This window comes from Muntiacus reevesi, chromosome 3 (genome assembly GCF_963930625.1).
Source record: "Muntiacus reevesi chromosome 3, mMunRee1.1, whole genome shotgun sequence".
In the NCBI taxonomy this organism is placed as follows: Eukaryota; Metazoa; Chordata; class Mammalia; order Artiodactyla; family Cervidae; genus Muntiacus; species Muntiacus reevesi.
In genome coordinates this window covers 97,093,286-97,111,628 of record NC_089251.1, presented here as the reverse complement: position 1 = coordinate 97,111,628, position 18,343 = coordinate 97,093,286, and the positions used below count along the sequence as shown (strand labels likewise).

The window sequence follows — 18,343 nt, the reverse complement described above, 5'->3', positions numbered from 1 at the left end:
TTAGAAACATTCATCAAACATCTCTGAAGGAAGCTAAAGGCCCAGCAGGGACCCTATTGGCAGGGACTTTGAGAACTTTACAATCCAACACGTTACTGGTGTTTTCTCCTGAGTATGGAAGTAAAAGCCACACTCTACCTGAGGTTTCCTTCAGGAGGAATGTCTCTTCTCCATGGTAGTGGTCTGAGCAAGACCAAAAAGCAAAGCAGCCAGCTCCTAGGTATGTGTATGATCTGAGATAGTCCATCAGAGTCTCTCTCCTTGTATGATGAAAGTGAAACAGAGTGGTGAAAGGATGGGAGAAAAAGGCGTTGGAGTTCATTTATGCAGTGAGCGCACTAGTTCATTCATGCAGTGGGGTGCTACAAAGCATGGTCAGCTGGTTCCTGCTACCCAGAGTCCAGAATTGCCCGGTTCCTCTTCTTGTCCTTGGTCTCCTCATTGGCTCAGTGAGCCTTTTGATAGTCTTTCAGTAATTTCCTTTTATTGTTTAAAATTTCAAGTATTGGCTTTTACTTGCTCCCAAGAACCATAACAAATTCAGACCCAATATGCTTATCTTCAGCCACGTTTTGTGGAGAATTGACCCCTTGAAAGAGCATGTGGCAGCAACTACCAACAAAAAAGGGAAGAAGAGAAGCCAGTCGCTGGGTCTTCAGCAAATAAGAGGAAGAAGACATAGGAGGCAGGAGTGGGCCTGAGGGATGCGTTGTACGTCCCTTGAGGAGGATTAGCTTCACCGAGGTTGGCTCTCAGGTACCCAGGGAGCTCGAATTCCACCCTGGGAATTCGACGGTTTCTCCACCATCTCCCGGGTTGGCTTATGAGTCAGGCATCCCTCACAAGCAAAGCTCTAGGGGCTTGAGCAGATGCTGGGAGGAGGTCCAAGGCTCAGGTCAGGCTCTCTTCTTAGTAATTCTGGTAAGACAGGGAGTAGGTGGGCATTGAAATCATGAGCTAGGACTTCCTGGTGGTCCGGTGGTTAAGACTCTGCTTCTACTGCAGGGGGCACAGGTTCGATCCCTCCTCAGGGAACTAAGATCCCACATGCCGTGTGGTGTAGTCAAGAAAAGAAAAATTGTGGGCTAAAATGAGGCCCTGCTGGAATAGGTAGGCTTATTCCTAAGAATATGGTAAGAATACATCACTTACTATGATATTCACTTTTACTGCACAGTAATTATGCATATATCTATATATATCTCACGGGAACCATAATGTGAACTGGGGAGATTTTCCTTTTTTTTATGCTTATTTGCATGAAGAAGAGTAGGAAATGGATTTTTTGTCTTAAGTGTAACCATTTCTTTGCCAGCACTGGGTACAACACACCTTATCAAATCCTCAAAGGGGCGGTATGAGTACCTGCCGGCCTGGCCTAGCCATGGAGCTTTGTTTAGAAGCCGTGTTTCTTGTAGAATTTAGCTCGGGCTAAAATATCATTGACATAGTCATCCTGTATGTCTGCGGAGGTGGCAATGGCTTCAGTTCCTGACTTGAAGGCTGAGAGACCACCTGAAATGAAACCAGAGGTTCAGGTTGAAAAATTAACTTTCAGCAGAAGTAAGCTATGAGCAAATCTCCAAAAGCACAGTCCCAGATCTTCTTTCCCCCTTCTTCCCCTCCTGAAACGATCTATTTCCTCAAGAGTCACTGAGGAAATTCCAGATTGCTTTCCTTCTGTCTCTCTTTTTCTAGAGGCTTTTGTTTTCGTGCTGCAGAAGTCAGATTTGCTTCTCATTTCTTTACCAATCTTCACTCTGAGAATACTTATAACATTGTCTCAGTCATTCAATAACTCATTTATTCACTCACTCATTCATTCAATAAATGTTTTTAAGCAACTACTGTGCACCAGGAAGGGTGCCACGCTGACTTGCACGCTGCACAGTGATGCCCGAGACATGCTCATTTCTTTGTAGGGGTATGCGTGCAGTGTGCATGTGTGTGTTATATACCCTAGGAGGTTAATCTTCAATAGTTACTCATGTGTTTAACATAACCATGCTCTTCTTGGATGTCTAGAGAAAAAGACCCCTGGTCCTGATCCCTGCCTCCTAGGACATTGAAATAGAATATAGAAACTGTTTATTCAAAAATCAGGCTGTAAAGTGTGGAAGGAGAGAGGTAAGTGCAAATGATGGGTCCAAAGGAGGTATGGTTGGATATAAAAGGAGAAGGAACCAGGGAACCTCAGAAAACAATCTGGTTGTTCTGGCCAGGATGACTGGATATATTACGGTGCCTTCCACAGAGACAGAAAATACAGAAGAAAAAGCAAATGTATAATGGGAGGCTAGTGAGTTACTTTGCTTCCCCTTGGCTCAGCTGGTAAAAAACCCACCTGCCAATGCAGGAGACTCAAGAGATGTGGGATCCCTGGGTTGGGAAGATTCCCTGGAGAAGGAAATGGCAACCCTCTCCAGTATTCTTGCCTGGGAAAGCACATGGACAGAGGAGCCTAGTGGGTTACAGTCCGTGGGGTTGAAAAGAGTCAGGTATGACTAAGCAAGCAGGCAAAGTGAGTTAATTCGGTCTGGGAGACACTGAACCTGAGGTGATCTGTGATCAGCCTAGAAGGCATCTTCCCCTGGACACATCATGATACTTAGAGCCCTGCTGTCACTGAGGATGCTCACGGGGTGAACATGTATCCCAACAGTTCAGAAAGTGTGCAACAGTTTCTTGCACCAGGGGGAAAAAAACCATCAGAGAAAGGCAAACATTCTTTTAAACCATCACACTAAACTTCAGGGCATCACTCAGTGGCTCAAGGACCAATGAGAAGACTTCCCTGGTGGTCCAGTGGTTAAAAATCCCCTGCCAAGCCAGGGGACACGGGTTTGATCCCTGGTCCTGGAACATTCCACATGCCATGAGAGCAACTAAGCCTGTGAACCACAACTACTGAGCCTGTGCTCTGGAGCTCCGGAGCCACAGCTACTGAGCCCATGTGCTGCGACTTCTGAAGCCTGCATGCCGAGAGCCCGCCCACCACGCCTCCACAGTGAGAAGCCTGTACGTCGCAGCCGGAGAGCAGCCTCCAGTTGCCACAACCAGAGAAAATCCTGCATGCAGCAACGAAGACCCAGCGCAGCCATAAGGAAATGAATGTTTTTTTAAAAAAGGAGAACCAGGGAGAGATGTAAAAGGAACCCCAACGTCTGGCAGAAGGAAACGGAAGCAGAAAAGAAGACCACTCCAGGGAGCTCAGTGCTTCAGAGAGCGTTCAGGCTCCTCCCAGGCCCAGAGTTGCCCCGGTGGGCACAGACCCAGGAATCCCCAGGGCACACCGGCCTTCAGGGCTCTTACTCACCACTCTCTAAACAGAGCACTGCACATCTGGCCTACCTTTGAGGTGTTGAGCCGCACTCCAGCTGGGGAATTTTTTCTGGGTTGCCTTAATTCTGTCTGTGAGAATCCCAACAGCCTGCAAAAGGTGTTCTTTGCCATCCCAGGTACCAACAGGATGATGAATATTTTTATCAAGCTAGAAAATTCAGATAAGAATGTCAGCATCTGATTGGAGCAACACAGGTTTCTGCTGTCCTGATTTCTATTCCTTATGTTCAAGGTCATGGGCACCGCCTTGCCCCTTTTCTGTTTCCACAGAATCAATTCTAAATGTCCTTTCTTTCACAGGAAAGAGTCTGAAAAACAAAGTGAGATTTGGGAGAACTGGGTGTGGCATAGTTTTAGTTAAGCACTCAAATATTAACAAATAAATAAAGGAAAAAGTTGTTTTAAAACAAATAATGAGCACCCAAAGCCTAGATATTTACAGTCAAAAATATCTTTTTTCTAAGTGGGGAGACTGGAAGTCTGGGTTTCTCAGACCATTAAAAATAAAGCCTGGTGGAATTCCCTGGTGGTCCAGTGGTTGGGATTTGGTGACTTCGCTTCTGGGACCCAGGTTCAATCCCTGGTGAGGGAACAAAGATCCTACAAACTGTGTGACACAGCCAAAAAATAATTAAATATGACTTCAAAAATAAATACAATAATAAAAGCCTGGAAGAAAATATTCTGAAATTTTGTGTCCCCTTCCTCCAAATTGCCTAATGAACAATTTGGTTCAAGTAGGACTTCATTATAATGTTTTAACCTACATGGATGAAATTTACTATTTCACGAACCTCAAGTGAATACTGGTAATAGTACCCTTTTTTATAAGATTTTCTCAATTTAAGTGCATTGCGTAGTATTCATTGCAAAGTGTAGTTATAAAACTCGTAAGATACTTTTTTAAAGATATCAAATAACTGGTATATCTTGACATGTTACAGAATTATCAGCAGAAACCATGCAAGTATCAGTGTTTGAAAGCCTAGGATAATTGCAAATAATCTATCAGGAAGGATGGAGTGGGGCTGATGGAAAGCTTCTGGTTGAGTACCTGCATCAGGCCAAATTTAAGTCCTGTGTGGTCCCAGCCATTCAGCAGGATGGTTCCACCGTGACTTTCTCTAGAGATGATGGCTGCAATGAGAGCAGGGTCCACACAATGCCGCAGTCCAATTTCTTTGATCAGAATTTGGTAAGACTGTAAGGCCTTCAAATCCATCTCCGCAAACATCTCAGAACCACGGATGCCTGCGTCAATATAAAATAAATGGTGTTGTCCACTTCATAAGAGAACTCTTTTTCAGTTTAATAAGTTAGCCACAGCTCCTGACTGTAGCCCCTCAGGCTTGGGACAACCGTTTTAGGACATTTTTGATCTCTGCATAAACCCGGAAAGGTCCATAGTCCCAGATGGATACCACTTCCACTTTCTTTATTGTTCTTCTGTTTTCTGCCACATTTGGTGCAAGAGGGGACGTCTTGGACGTGAAGTCAGCCAACCTAAGTTTGAGTCTGGTTCTGCTACTACCTAGCCCCGGAACCTTGAGAAGTCCCTCCTCCTTGCTAAGCCTCAGTTGTCTGATCTGTAAATTGGAAGGTAGGATTAGATTGACCTTGCAGTTGCTTCAAACTCTGACATGCTAATGCTGAGACAACGTAAGAAGTCTTCAGAACAGAAGACCAAGAGAGGACATACAGAGAGCCTTGCCTCAAACGTTCATGTTGTAACATGAAGTAAACACAACAACAAACCAAAAAACAAAGCCAGAATTTGACATTTTACTTAAGCAATCATTTTAATATGTAGAAATAACGCCATCTAGATCAGGTTTGGAAAGGATGAAGGGAAAACAGAAGAAGTTTGTTAGATGGGTCAGGATTCTGTTTTCCTCTAGTTTTTAATTTTGATAATACAGCTATAAAAATGAACTTCTCAAAATTAAGCTACTTCCTAAGAAAGAATCTGAAAATGATGAAAGGAGGCTAGCCAGATGCTGGCATGGCCTCACACTCACCGCAGGCTATCAGCCTGGTGTTATCACAGGGGACACCAGAGGTGTCCATGGTCATGATGTCGCCGTAGCAGCCATGGTATAGACGGAAGTGCAGGCGAGGACTCATTGTGTGAGTGAAGGTGTGTGAGCCCCTAGAAGTGCCTGTAGGGCAGAATGGTAATTCACATGAAGCCTTCAACTTCAAGCTCAAGTTGCTCTTATGAGTATTACTAAACCAATGGCAAAGCCATAGGCTTAATCCTCCCAAACCCCCCTCCAAACCCCAGAATGACTCACTAGACAGAACAGAACAGAAGATTCCCCCTTCCCACTTTAGTTCAACCTTTAAAAAGTTGAATACTACCCTTAATTTTAAACGTTGTCCGAAGTATTATGACAATCAGTTCTTATAGGTCTCAAAAACATTTGCTGCAATCTTCATCAGAATGAAAACTGCCAATAAAATTTTAAGTAAAAACTTGGAGAAAATTTTTAAGACACCTCTGACACAAGTGCTTTTGGAAATGTAAACATCTGAATTCATAATGGCTTTTGTTTAGGAAGATAAGAAAGAAGAGTATCATTCGCTTAAAGAAAGAAGGGTATCATTCACTTAGTAATTTGATATCATTTTACTGCAAAGTTGAGTTTCTATCTAAGTCTAATTAAGAAACTTGGAAATAAAATTTAACTTACCATAAAATTTAAGTTAAATCTATTCTTATTTTTTATTTTGTTATTATGAAGTGAGTTTCTATTTACTGAAGGAGATAAGAAGCTTGTCTATAAGTTGAAAAGTTTCTTCTAGTAGTTCTTAGGATGGCTGAATTGTGCCTTAAGACCACAAATTTTTTTGTAAGAAATTATATTTGTTAAAACATTTGCTGTAAAAATCTATGTTTCACTTAGTGTTGTGAATGGTGTTTTTAACTAGAGAGGTAGATTTTACCCTTTTCCCATAGATCTAGTTCTGATTAACCAGACAGTATAAATTCTAGAGACTTTCTTAGAATTAGGCACAAAGTCAGTGGAACTCTTCCTTGCAAATCTTTAGTCACTAAATCATGCCTGGCTCTTTTATAATCCCATGGACTGTAGCCCACCAGGCTCCTCTGTCAATGGGATTTCCCCGGCAAGAATACTGGAGCAGATTTCCATTTCCTTTTCCAGGGGATCTTTCCAACCCAGGGATGGAACCCCACATTGGTAGGCAGATAAGTTAGGTAATATTTATCTTCAAAGGAAAGCAAAGCAACTCTAAAGATTAACTCTTCACAAGTATGTGATTTTTAAACAGCAAAACTCATCAAAACAAATAAAAAATATAGGCATAATATTCTCTCTCCCATCTACAAACAGACAAAAAAGGAATTAAAAAGTGAACCAAAATGGCAGAGAGTGAAACTATCAAATAAACCGGGGATGCTGAGAAAGCCTATCTAGATTATAGAAGCAGCATAAACCAGCAAAGCCCTTACATTTCTTTAAGCTGTGTGGATTCCCATGTGAGGCAGAGAGCAGGAGCATCGCCTTGACTCCCCTCTTGGCCCTTGGTGTTTTACAGTATTCGTGCCTACAGGGTGTGTGTGAAATACACATGAGTGAATGAATGGACAGAGTCCCATGACACAGATCACATGTAAAATTGAAGCATGGGTTGTAAAGTAATTGGCCTCCAATTAAAATAAATTATTTAATTCAAAAAAATCTGAAGCATGGGGTTTGAGAGTGAGGGTGCAGACAGAAAACATATCCAGAATCTGACCACTTCTCATCACATCTGCTAACACAATAGCCAAAACCAGCATCGTGACTGGTCTGGTTTAATGTTCAGCCTCTTAACTGACCTCCCACTCCACTCTTGAAGTCTATTTTGATCTTATGAATATTTCTATAATAAAATAAATTACATCAAATAGAGAAAAAGACATTCTAAAAAATGAAAAACAAAAACTCTATGCATGCATGCTAAGTCATTTAAGTTATATCCGCCTCTTTGCAACCCTATGAACTGTAGCCTGCCAGGGTCCTTTGTCCATGGGATTCTCCAGGCAAGAGTACTGGAGTGGATTGCTGTGTCCTCCTCCAGAGAATCTCCCCGACCTAGAGATTGAACCTGCATCTCTCTCATCTCCTGCATCGGCAGGTGGGTTCCTTACCACCAGTGCCACCTGGGAAGCACTTCTACTGTCCTGTACCTCCCCAGATGCCTTTTTGGTCGCACCATACTGACTGAATGTGAACTCTTTCTTCTAAACTCCTCCCAGACTAGATTTTTTTCTATTTACTCATATAACTCTTATTTACTGTCCAGAATTGACGGTTTTCTCTTCATGTGTCTTGCCTCACAAAGCACGGTTCCATAATCTCCCACTGATAACACCTCCACTTGCTTGGCAAGAAAACACTCTTAATTATAGAAATAAGCAGCTGACTCATGGCTGGGCCTGTCAGGAGAGCCCACCCCCAACCCCATGACATATAATCACAGCCATTTCTGCTTTATGACTGGGCTGGATGGGGTGAGATGTTTTTGTGGACACCTTGCAAACAGCGATAAATGTCAATCAAGGACTTACCAATGAGGACAAAAAGGCCCCCAAACAGGGCAAAAGATAGCATGGTAGGTGGTGACTCGTATCCTCCAGCACCTGTGGTGATTCAAAAGAGAAACTGGTTAATTTTAAAACTTGAAAGTTTCCTAAAGAAACTAGTTTTGATTTTCTTTGAAAAAGTTTCTTTTCAATTTAGTGCCCTTTTTTTGTTTCCAAGATATTATTCTCATAGACTCAGTTCATTGGATCACTCTCTATCCTAAACACCAACTCCCAACTCATTTTAACCAGCTTTTGTACTGACATGAGCCCATGAACATCTTTTTAAATTTTATTTTTTTTTTTTTTTTTTTTTTTTTTTTTAATTTTATCTTTTTATTATAAAGATTTTCAGAGATAAATAAGAGAGAACCATATAATACACATCCACCAGCCATCACTTAGATTAAGTTTTTAACATTTGCCATATTTGCTTCATACATTTTATTTATGAATTCTTTTGAAGTAAATTTCAGACACCATGACATTTCACTTCTAAACATTTAATATACATTTATAAAAATATGAATATTTTAGGATAACCACAACACCAGTATCTCTACTAATATAATTAACAAATATTTCTTAGTAGTGCATAAAACACAATTCATATTCAATTTACCACATATATATTTTATAGCTGGATTTTTTAAACCAGGGTCCAATCAAGACTACAACATTACATTTAGCTGTTATGACTCTTAAATTCCTTTTTTTTTTTTTTTTTTTTTTAAATATTATTTTATTAGTTGGAGGCCAATCACTTTACAACATTTCAGTGGGTTTTGTCATACATTGACATGAATCAGCCATATAGTTACACGTATTCCCCATCCCGATCCCCCCCCCACCTCCCTCCCCACCCGACTCCCCAGGGTCCTCCCAGTGCACCAGGCCCGAGCACCTGACTCATGTATCCCACCTGGGCTGGTGGTCCGTTTCACCATAGATAATATACATGCTGTTCTTTCAAAAGATCCCACCCTCATGTTCTCCCCCAGAGTTCAATAGTCTGTTCTGTACTTCTGTGTCTCTTTTTCTGTTTTGCATATAGGGTTATCGCCACCATCTATCTAAATTCCGTATATATGTGTTAGTATACTGTAATGTTCTTTATCTTTCTGGCTTACTTCACTCTGTATAATGGGCTCCAGTTTCATCCATCTCATTAGAACTGATTCAAATGAATTCTTTTTAACGGCTGAGTAATATTCCATGGTGTATATGTACCACAGCTTCCTTATCCATTCATCTGCTGATGGGCATCTGGGTTGCTTCCATGTCCTGGCTATTATAAACAGTGCTGCAATGAACATTGGGGTGCACGTGTCTCTTTCAGATCTGGTTTCCTCAGTGTGTATGCCTAGAAGTGGTATTGCTGGGTCATATGGCAGTTCTATTTCCAGTTTTTTAAGAAATTTCCACACTGTTTTCCATAGTGGCTGTACTAGTTTGCATTCCCACCAACAGTGTAAAAGGGTTCCCTTTTCTCCACACCCTCTCCAGCATTTATTGCTTGTAGACTTTTGGATAGCAGCCATCCTGACTGGCGTGTAATGGTACCTCATTGTGGTTTTGATTTGCATTTCTCTGATGATGAGTGATGTTGAGCATCTTTTCATGTGTTTGTTAGCCATCTGTATGTCTTCTTTGGAGAAATGTCTGTTTAGTTCTTTGGCCCATTTTTTGATTGGGTCATTTATTTTTCTGGTATTGAGCTTCAGGAGTTGCTTGTATATTTTTGAGATTAATCCTTTGTCTGTTTCCTCATTTGTTATTATTTTCTCCCAATCTGAGGGCTGTCTTTTCACCTTACTTATAGTTTCCTTTGTTGTGCAAAAGCTTTTAATTTTCATTAGGTCCCATTTGTTTATTTTTGCTTTTATTTCCAATATTCTGGGAGGTGGGTCATGAAAGCATTTCCTCTGAAATCAGGAACAAGACAAGGATGCCCACTCTCACCACTACTATTCAACATAGTGTTGGAAGTTTTGGCCACAGCAATCAGAGCAGAAAAAGACATAAAAGGAATCCAGATAGGAAAAGAAGAAGTGAAACTCTCGCTGTTTGCAGATGACATGATCCTCTACATAGAAAACCCTAAAGACTCTTCCAGAAAATTACTAGAGCTAATCAATGAATATAGTAAAGTTGCAGGATATAAAATTAACACACAGAAATCCCTTGCATTCCTATACACTAACAATGAAAAAACAGAAAGAGAAATTAAGGAAACAATACCATTCACCATTGCAACAAAAAGAATAAAATACTTAGGAGTATATCTACCTAAAGAAACAAAAGACCTATACATAGAAAACTATAAAACACTGATGAAAGAAATCAAAGAGGACACAAACAGATGGAGAAACATACCGTGCTCATGGATTGGAAGAATCAATATTATCAAAATGGCTATTCTACCCAAAGCAATCTATAGATTCAATGCAATCCCTATCAAGTTACCAACGGTATTTTTCACAGAACTAGAACAAATAATTTCACAATTTGTATGGAAATACAAAAAACCTCGAATAGCCAAAGTAATCTTGAGAAAGAAGAATGGAACTGGAGGAATCAACCTGCCTGACTTCAGACTCTACTACAAATTTTATTTTTAAATTGGGATATAATTGCTTTACAATGTTGTTTCGGTTTCTGCTATAAAGTGACCTGAATCAACCATGTTGTTGCTGTTTATTCTCTAAGACATGTCCAACTCTTGCAGCCCCAGGAATGTAGCCCCACCAGGCTCCTCTGTCTGTGGGATTTTCCAGGCAAGAATACTAGAGCAGGTTGCCATTTCCTCTTCTAAGGGATCTTCCTGACCCAGGGATCTAACCTACTTCTCCTGCTTTGGTAGGCAGGTTCTTTACCTCTGAGCACCAAGGAAGCCCAAATCAGTCATCAGGTCAGTTCAGTTCAGTCGCTCAGTCATGTCTGACTCTTTGCGACCCCATGGACTGCAGCACACCAGGCCTCTCCATCACCAACTCCCGGAGCTTACTCAAACTCATGTCCATTGAGTCATCACCTTCTCCTCCCACCTCCAATCTTTCCCAGCATCAGGGTCTTTTCAAATGAGTCAGTTCTTTGCATCAGGTGACCAAAGTATTGGAGTTTCAGCTTCATCATCAGTCCTTCCAATGAATATTTAGGACTGATTCCTTTAGGATGGACTGGTTGGATCTCCATGTAGTCCAAGAGACTCTCAAGAGTCTTCTCCAACACCACAGTTCAAAAGCACCAATTCTTCGGCATTCAGCTTTCTTTATAATCCAACTCTCACATCCACACACGACTACTGGAAAAACCATAGCCTTGACTAGACAGATCTTTGTTGGCAAAGTAATGTCTCTGTTTTTTAATACTGTCTAGGTTGGTCATAACTTTTCTTCCAAGGAGCAAGCGTCTTTTAATTTCATGGCTGCAGTCACCATCTGCATAGGTATACATATATCCCCTCCCTCTTCAGCCTCCCTCCCACCCTCCTGTTCCACCCCTCTTGATCATCACAGGAGTCTATGAACAACTACTCACATATGTTACCTACACACACACTCCCATCCATCTCCAAACAAGGTCACACCACAATTTTGTTCCTATTCTTGAACTAGTCTCCTTAGAAAATCAGAAGAAACCACTTTTGATAAGAGGAACCTTGGAGATCATGACTCAGAAGAGGTTTGCTGTGCTCCATTCTTCCTCCATGGGCTCAATCCTTGGTTTCATTCAAAAAGCAGCTGATGTGTTTTACAAGATAGAACAAGGCTAGGACTCTGAACTGCTCTCCAGACTGGCTGTACTGGGAGATTAGGACTGACAGGTACACACTGCCATGTGTAACTCAGGTAGCTAGTGGACACCTGGTCTACAGCACAGGGCGCTCCCTGGTGCCTGTGACCTACAGGAGTGGGATGGGGGCGGGGAGTTGGGGAGCGAGGCTTGCTAGGGAGGGGGTGTATGTATACTTGTAGCTGATACACTTCATTGTATGGCAGAAACTAACACAGCATTGCAAAGCAATTAAACTCCAATTAAAAAACAAAATAAAGCTAGGACTAACCTGGTTTGGGACTTTGCAGAGAAAAATCTCTCGTCTCTGTTTGAGAAGGTCTTCTGAACTCAGCAGCAACCTGTCAGGACTTTACACAGTGGTGGCCTTGGTCCTGTAACATATGTTGGTTTCAGTTCGAAAATCCATGAGCAAATTTCTGTCTTCCTGGCTTCAATCCACCGCCTTCAGTGCAGCTCTTGCGCTGTGGAGGAGCTTTTAAACACCAGCATGCACACTTGCCCGCCTCTCTCACCTTCATCCTGTACCTCCGATCTGGGAGGAGCTTTATATATGCTTTAAATCCCTCTCTATAAACCACTGACCTCATTAGGCCTGATTATAATGGTACTCGGGCTAGGTGGCCCTTTTAATAAAAGGATTTAAAAGCATACATTAACCACTATTAATCAATTAATCTAATGAACCCCCAAGTTGTACTGGAGGTATATATTTGGTGGACTGTTTCTGGGTTTCTAAAATTATTCGAGGCAAACATCTTCTGAATGTGAGAACAAGAAACAGATAATTAGCCTAAAAAAGATAAATAAATAGGAAATACTAGCAGCTGCCACTCTTGGCTTGTTTCCTTGAAATGCTAAGCCTCCTGCTTTTTGTTCTTCATTCCACAGTCACATGGTCCTTTTGGCTCTTTGCTCCAATTCTGCCTCTGACAAGCACATCTAAGAGTGTCTGCCTGCTCTTGAGATGTCAGTGAAAAGCCAGGGACTAGAAACATGGGTACTGGTTTCCCAAACTTCTGAAGAAATGTGAAAACAAAATTTGGCTAGGGATGAACATTTCCTCAAGGATGGACTATCTTCATACTGATTTGTAGGAAGAGATGGAGCTCATTGTGCAGCTCCAGAAACAGGAAGTGGAAGGGATGTTCTTTTTTTTTTTTTTTTTGTCTGCACTGGGTCTTTGTTGTGGCACTCAGACCTCTCTTTAGTTTTGGCACAGGGGCTTAGTTGCCCCACAGTTTGTGGGATCTTAGTTCCCTGACCAGGGGTGGAACCCACATCCCCTGACTTGGAAGGCAGATTCTTAACCAATGAACCACCAGGGAAGTCCTGGGCAAAGTACATTTCCCAGAGGGGAGGAGAGTCTGACACGGGTACTGCCACCAGTGTGAGAAGTCTCTAAGACTGTACACACCCTTTCATTCATCCCCAGGTGAATAGAGGTGTGAGGGAGACTGGGCAGGAGACAGGCGACTTCCAGGCTCCCTGGCAGTGAGCAACCACACTTCCTGGGAAAAGCTGATCTCTGTTCCACCCACTGCACTAGCTGCTGCCCGGATCCACCTCTGGTTTGTAGAAGAGTCTGGCCCTCACACGGCCTCCAGCCTTGCATTCCAGGGAAGAAGGGTGGGGCTGTCCTGACTGACGGTGCTCCTGCCCCAGCCATCAGGAAGATGACTCGTGCGGGCCCTGCCCCACCACTGCTGTCAACGTCGCCGTCATGGCCACTCTTCACACAGTGGTTTGGCGTGGGTCCAGCTGCTCCCACGTGGCCCTTGTGAATGCGTGGGCTACCACCAGTGACGGTGGCACCAGCTCATAGCCTTCCCAGTGCCCGGGCTTCTGTGGGGTTACCAGCTAGGAGTAAGGAGAAAGATCAAGAAAGGGAGAAGAACAAGTAGAGTAGAGTTAAATTAGGTGAGAGATACAGGGTAGAGGCTGAAGCTGTCTCTAGAGAATAAAAGAAATCATAAAACACAGAGAGGACTGTTGAATGTGGAGCTGAGTTTATTCTTCTCCCTATTTTCAGAGAAGGAACCTCCAGTCCTTCCAGGTATGAAGGTCTTAATGTTCAGGCCCTCTGCAGTTTAAAAAATGGCTTTCAAACTCATGTGGATTATGAAGCTTTGCCCAAGTTATGAGACTACAGATGAGCATTTATTTGACACCCATTGTCCACTAGGTTGCTGTGGACATTGTATCATTTGATCCTCCCAATGACCTTGTGAGGTCAGTATTATCCTTTATTTTAGAGATGAGGAAAATGAGACTCAGAGAAGTTAAGCAACTTATCAAAGGTTACACATGTAGGACATGGCAAAGCTGGGATGTGAACCCAGGACTGTAAAATTCCAAAATCCACGTTTTTCTACTGCATCAGAGGTACTGGCACCGTGGTCCAATGACCCCAGAGAGTGATTACCCTAACGGGCTCAATTAACCAGTTTGCACACAAAGTGTTATCTGTGGTCTGAGTAAATAATTCCAGTCACAGATATTTACCAGTCATTCAAGTAGATCCTGTTGTAATTTTTAAATACAAATGAGTATGAGTCAGCATATCCACAATGTCCACTTGTCGCTGTACCTCTTCTCCATCAACAGCAACGGTAGCTAACATGCATTGAGCTTGTACCGCAAGCCTAGTGGAATAGTAGTAAGGGGTACAGCCTAGGCCTGAACCCAGATCGGTTGCACTCTAAAGCCTAACTTTTAAAAAAAAAATTATTTTATTGAAGTATAGTTGATTTACACTGCCATGTTAATTCTGCCATATAGCAAAATGATTCTGTTATACATATATACATTCTTTCTCATATTCTTTTCCAATATGGTTTATCACAGGATATTGACTATAATCCCTTGTGCTATACAGTAGGACCTTGTTGTTTATCCATTTTACATATAATAGTTTGTATCTGCTAACCCTAAACTCCCTACTGCCTGCTTGGCAACCACAAGTTTGCTGTCTATGTCTGTGAAGTCTGTTCCTGTTTCATAGATAAATTCGTGTCATTTATTATTTTTATTACTTTGGCTGCACAGCTTGTGGGATCTTAGTTCCCCAACCAGGGATTGGACCCACACCCTCAGAAGTGAAAGCTTGGAGTCCTAACCTAATTCTCACCAGGGAATTCCTGGTGTCATATTTTAGATTCTATCCATAAGAGATATATGATTATTTGTCTCTCTCCATCTGAATTCACTTAGTTTGATAATCTCTAGGTTCATCTGTGTTTCTGTACATGGCATTATTTCATTCTTCTTTATGGCTGAGTAGTATTCCACTGTATGTATGCACCACATCTTCTTTTCCATTCATTGTCAATGGATATTTAGGTTGTCTCGTGTCATAGCTATTGTATGTGCTATGTTCAGAGTGCTACTATGAACACTGGGGTGCATGTATCTTTTCAAATTATAGTTTTCTCTGACTATATCCCCAGAAGTGGAATTTCTGGATCATATGGCAACTCTATTTTTAATTTTTTGAGGGACCTCCATACTGCACCAATTTACATTCCCTAAAACCTAATTCTTTTTTTATTCATTCATTTATTTATTTTTGGTTGTGCTAGGTCTTCATTGTTGCACAGGCTGTCTCTAGTTGCCGCAAATGGGGGCTACTCTCTGCTGTGGGGCATGGGCTTCTCATTGTTGTGACTTCTCTTGTTGCAGAGCACAGGTTTTAGGAGCACAGGCTTCAGTAGTTGTGGCACATGGGCTTAGCTGCTCTGCAGCATGTGAAATCTTCCCAGCCGATTCTTATTCACTGTACCACCAGGGAAGTTCTAAAGCCTAGTTCTTAACCATTGCAATCTACTGACCCAATGGATGATTAAATCCAAGTGCTATCATATGAGGATCTTAGTTGTTGTTCAGTTGCTCAGTCATGTCCGACTCTGTGACCCCGTGGACTGCAGCACGCCAGGGTTCCCTGTCTTCTACTATATCCAGGAGTCTGCCCAAATTCATGTCCATTGAGTCAGTGATGCCATCCAACCATCTCATCCTCTGTCATCCCCTTCTCCTCCTGCCCTCAATCTTTCCCAGCATCAGGGTCTTTTTCAGTGAGTTGGCTCTTCACATCACGTAACCAAAGTATTGGAGCTTCTTAGTAATTTTTGGATGATCTTAGTAATTTTTGATATTTTGAAAGGAATTTACTAAATTTATTGAATGATCCTCCATCTCTTCCTAGGGATGCCAAAAATGACTCTGCACATGAGTTGTATTCATGTTGCTAGAAGGGGCTTGAGGGGAACTTGTTACCTGCTAAAATCTCCCTCAGTCCCCAGGCTTCCAAAATAAAAATACACTCTACATGCATGCAATGTCCTTGCTGTGCAAACAACTCTATGACCAGTCCCCTGACCTCATGCCCCTTCCATTCAGTTGTCTGCCTCTCAAACTTCACAATATAGCAAATCTCTGGTAGTCTCTGGCAGAAGGATCCTCAGCCTGGACGTCTAGGGACCCAGATCCCAGTCTCCGATACTCCACTAATCAGCTAAGGGTAGCCAACAGTGCAGACTCTACTTTCCCATTTATAGAGTCAAAAAGTTGGATGAGACCAGATGATCAATGAGATCTCCTCTGGCTCCCACCATCTTCTGGAGTTGGTGAGTCAAGTGTGTCTGGATCTAGGAGAGGGAATAAACATGGGAGGTTGAGGAGAAAGTGAGTTGTAATTTTGGAGTTCTTGCAGGAGAATATAAGCACACATCCTTTTACTCCGCTATCTTATGGGCCTTTGACTGATCACAACAAACTGTGGGAGATTCTTAAAGAGATGGGAATATCAGACCACCTTACCTGCCTCCTGAGAAATCTGTATGCAGGTTAAGAAGCAACAGTTAGAACTGGACATGGAACAACAGACTGGTTCCAAATCGGGAAAGGAGTGCGTCAAGGCTGTATATTGTCACCTGCTTATTTAACTTATATGCAGAGTACATCATGCGAAATGCCAGGCTGGATGAAGCACAAGCTGGAATCAAGATTGCTGGGGGAAATATCAATAACCTCAGATATGCAGATGACACCACCGTTATGGCAGAAAGTGAAGAGGAACTAAAGAGCCTCTTGATGAAAGTGAAAGAAGAGAGTGAAAAAGCTGGCTTAACACTCAACATTCAGAAAACTAAGATCATGGCATCCAGTCCCATAACTTCATGACAAATAGATGGGGAAACAGTGGAAACAGTGAGAGACTTTATTTTCTTGGGCTCCAAAATCACTGCAGATGGTGACTGCAGCCTTGAAATTAAAAGACGCTTGCTCCTTGGAAGAAAAGCTATGACAAACCTAGACAGCATATTAAAAAGCAGAGACATTACTTTGCCAACAAAGATCTGTGTAGTCAAAGCTATGGTTTTTCCAGTGGTCATGTATGGATGTGAGAGTTGGACTATAAAGAAAGCTGAGCACTGAAGAATTGGTGCTTTTGAACTGTGGTGTCAGAGAAGACTCTCGCGAGTCCCTTGGACTGCGAGGAGATCCAACCAGTCCATCCTAAAGGAAATCAGTCCTGAATATTCATTGGAAGGACTGATGATGAAGCTGACACTCCAATTTTTTGGCCACCTGATGCGAAGAACTGACTCCTTGGAAAAGACCCTGATTCTGGGAAAGATTGAAGGTGGGAAGAGAAGGATGAGATGGTTGGATGGAATCACTGATTCAATGGACTTGAGTTTGAGTAAGCTCCGGGAGTTGGTGATAGACAGGGAGGCCTGGTGTGCTGCAGTTCATGGGGTTGCAAAGAGTCGGACATGACTGAGCGACTGAACCGAGAGGGTACTGTGCTGTGCTGTGCTAAGTTGCCTCAGTTGTTTCCAACTCTTTGTGACCCTATGGACTGTAGCCTGCCAGGTTCCTCTGTCCTTGAGATTCTCCAGGCAAGAATACTGGAGTAGGTTGCCATGCCTTCCTCCAGGGGATCTTCCTGACCCAGGGGTCGAACCTGTGTCTCTTAATGTCTCCTGCACTGGCAGCCAGATTCTTTACCGCTAGCACCACCTGGGAAGCCCAGAGGGTATTATGTTAAGTGAAATACATTAGTCATAGAAAGACAAATACTGCATTATTTTGCTTATATGTGGAATCTAAAAAGATAAACAAATGAAAACACAACAGAACAGTTATACTAACACAACATTGTAAATGAACTATGCCCCCAGTAAAAAATTAAAAACAAAAAATTTTTAAGCCCACAGAGTTATAGAAACAGAAAACAAATATGTGTTCCAGAGGGAGAATGGGTAGTGGGTGAAAAGAATTAGATGAGGGGGAGTCAGAGGTACAAACTTCCAGGTGCAAAACAAATAAGTTGTGAGCATAAAATGTACTGTGTGGGGAATATAGTCAATACCTATATACTGTCTTTGTATGGTGATATATCACAACTAAAATTATTGCATTGATCAGTATGAAATGCATAGAAATATTGGATCACTATACTGTGTAACAGGAACTAGCATAATGTTGTAGGTTAGTTATACTTCAAAATCAAATTCAGAAAAAGAGAGCAGATTTCCATATCTGTGGTTACCATAGGTGGGGGTGCGGTGGGGAGGGGGGCCAGGATGAAGGCAATCAAAAGGTACAAAC

At 42.1% G+C, this 18,343-nt stretch overlaps 1 protein-coding gene across 1 annotated transcript; it reads right to left on the bottom strand.

Moving 5' to 3' along the window:
* Positions 1-1,396: 1,396 nt before the first annotated feature.
* On the bottom strand, positions 1,397-7,963 carry LYG2 (lysozyme g2). The gene is made up of 5 exons (XM_065927436.1): positions 7,919-7,963; positions 5,361-5,501; positions 4,397-4,593; positions 3,352-3,490; positions 1,397-1,515 (listed from the first exon to the last, which is right to left on the bottom strand). The coding sequence occupies exons 1-5, from the start codon at positions 7,959-7,961 to the stop codon at positions 1,397-1,399; spliced, it is 639 nt and encodes a 212-aa protein (XP_065783508.1). The 5' UTR covers positions 7,962-7,963.
* Between the last annotated feature and the right edge of the window lie 10,380 nt (positions 7,964-18,343).

What these genes read in the sequence shown, in the direction of transcription:
- LYG2 (XM_065927436.1), bottom strand. Translation starts at nt 7,961, where the DNA reads ATGCTATCTTTTGCCCTGTTTGGGGGCCTTTTTGTCCTCATTG. An exon ending in GGGCCTTTTTGTCCTCATTG is followed by an intron (nt 5,502 to 7,918) that starts GTAAGTCCTTGA and finishes TCTGCCCTACAG; the next exon opens with GCACTTCTAGGGGCTCACAC. An exon ending in TGCGGCTCAACACCTCAAAG is followed by an intron (nt 1,516 to 3,351) that starts GTAGGCCAGATG and finishes GTTTCATTTCAG; the next exon opens with GTGGTCTCTCAGCCTTCAAG.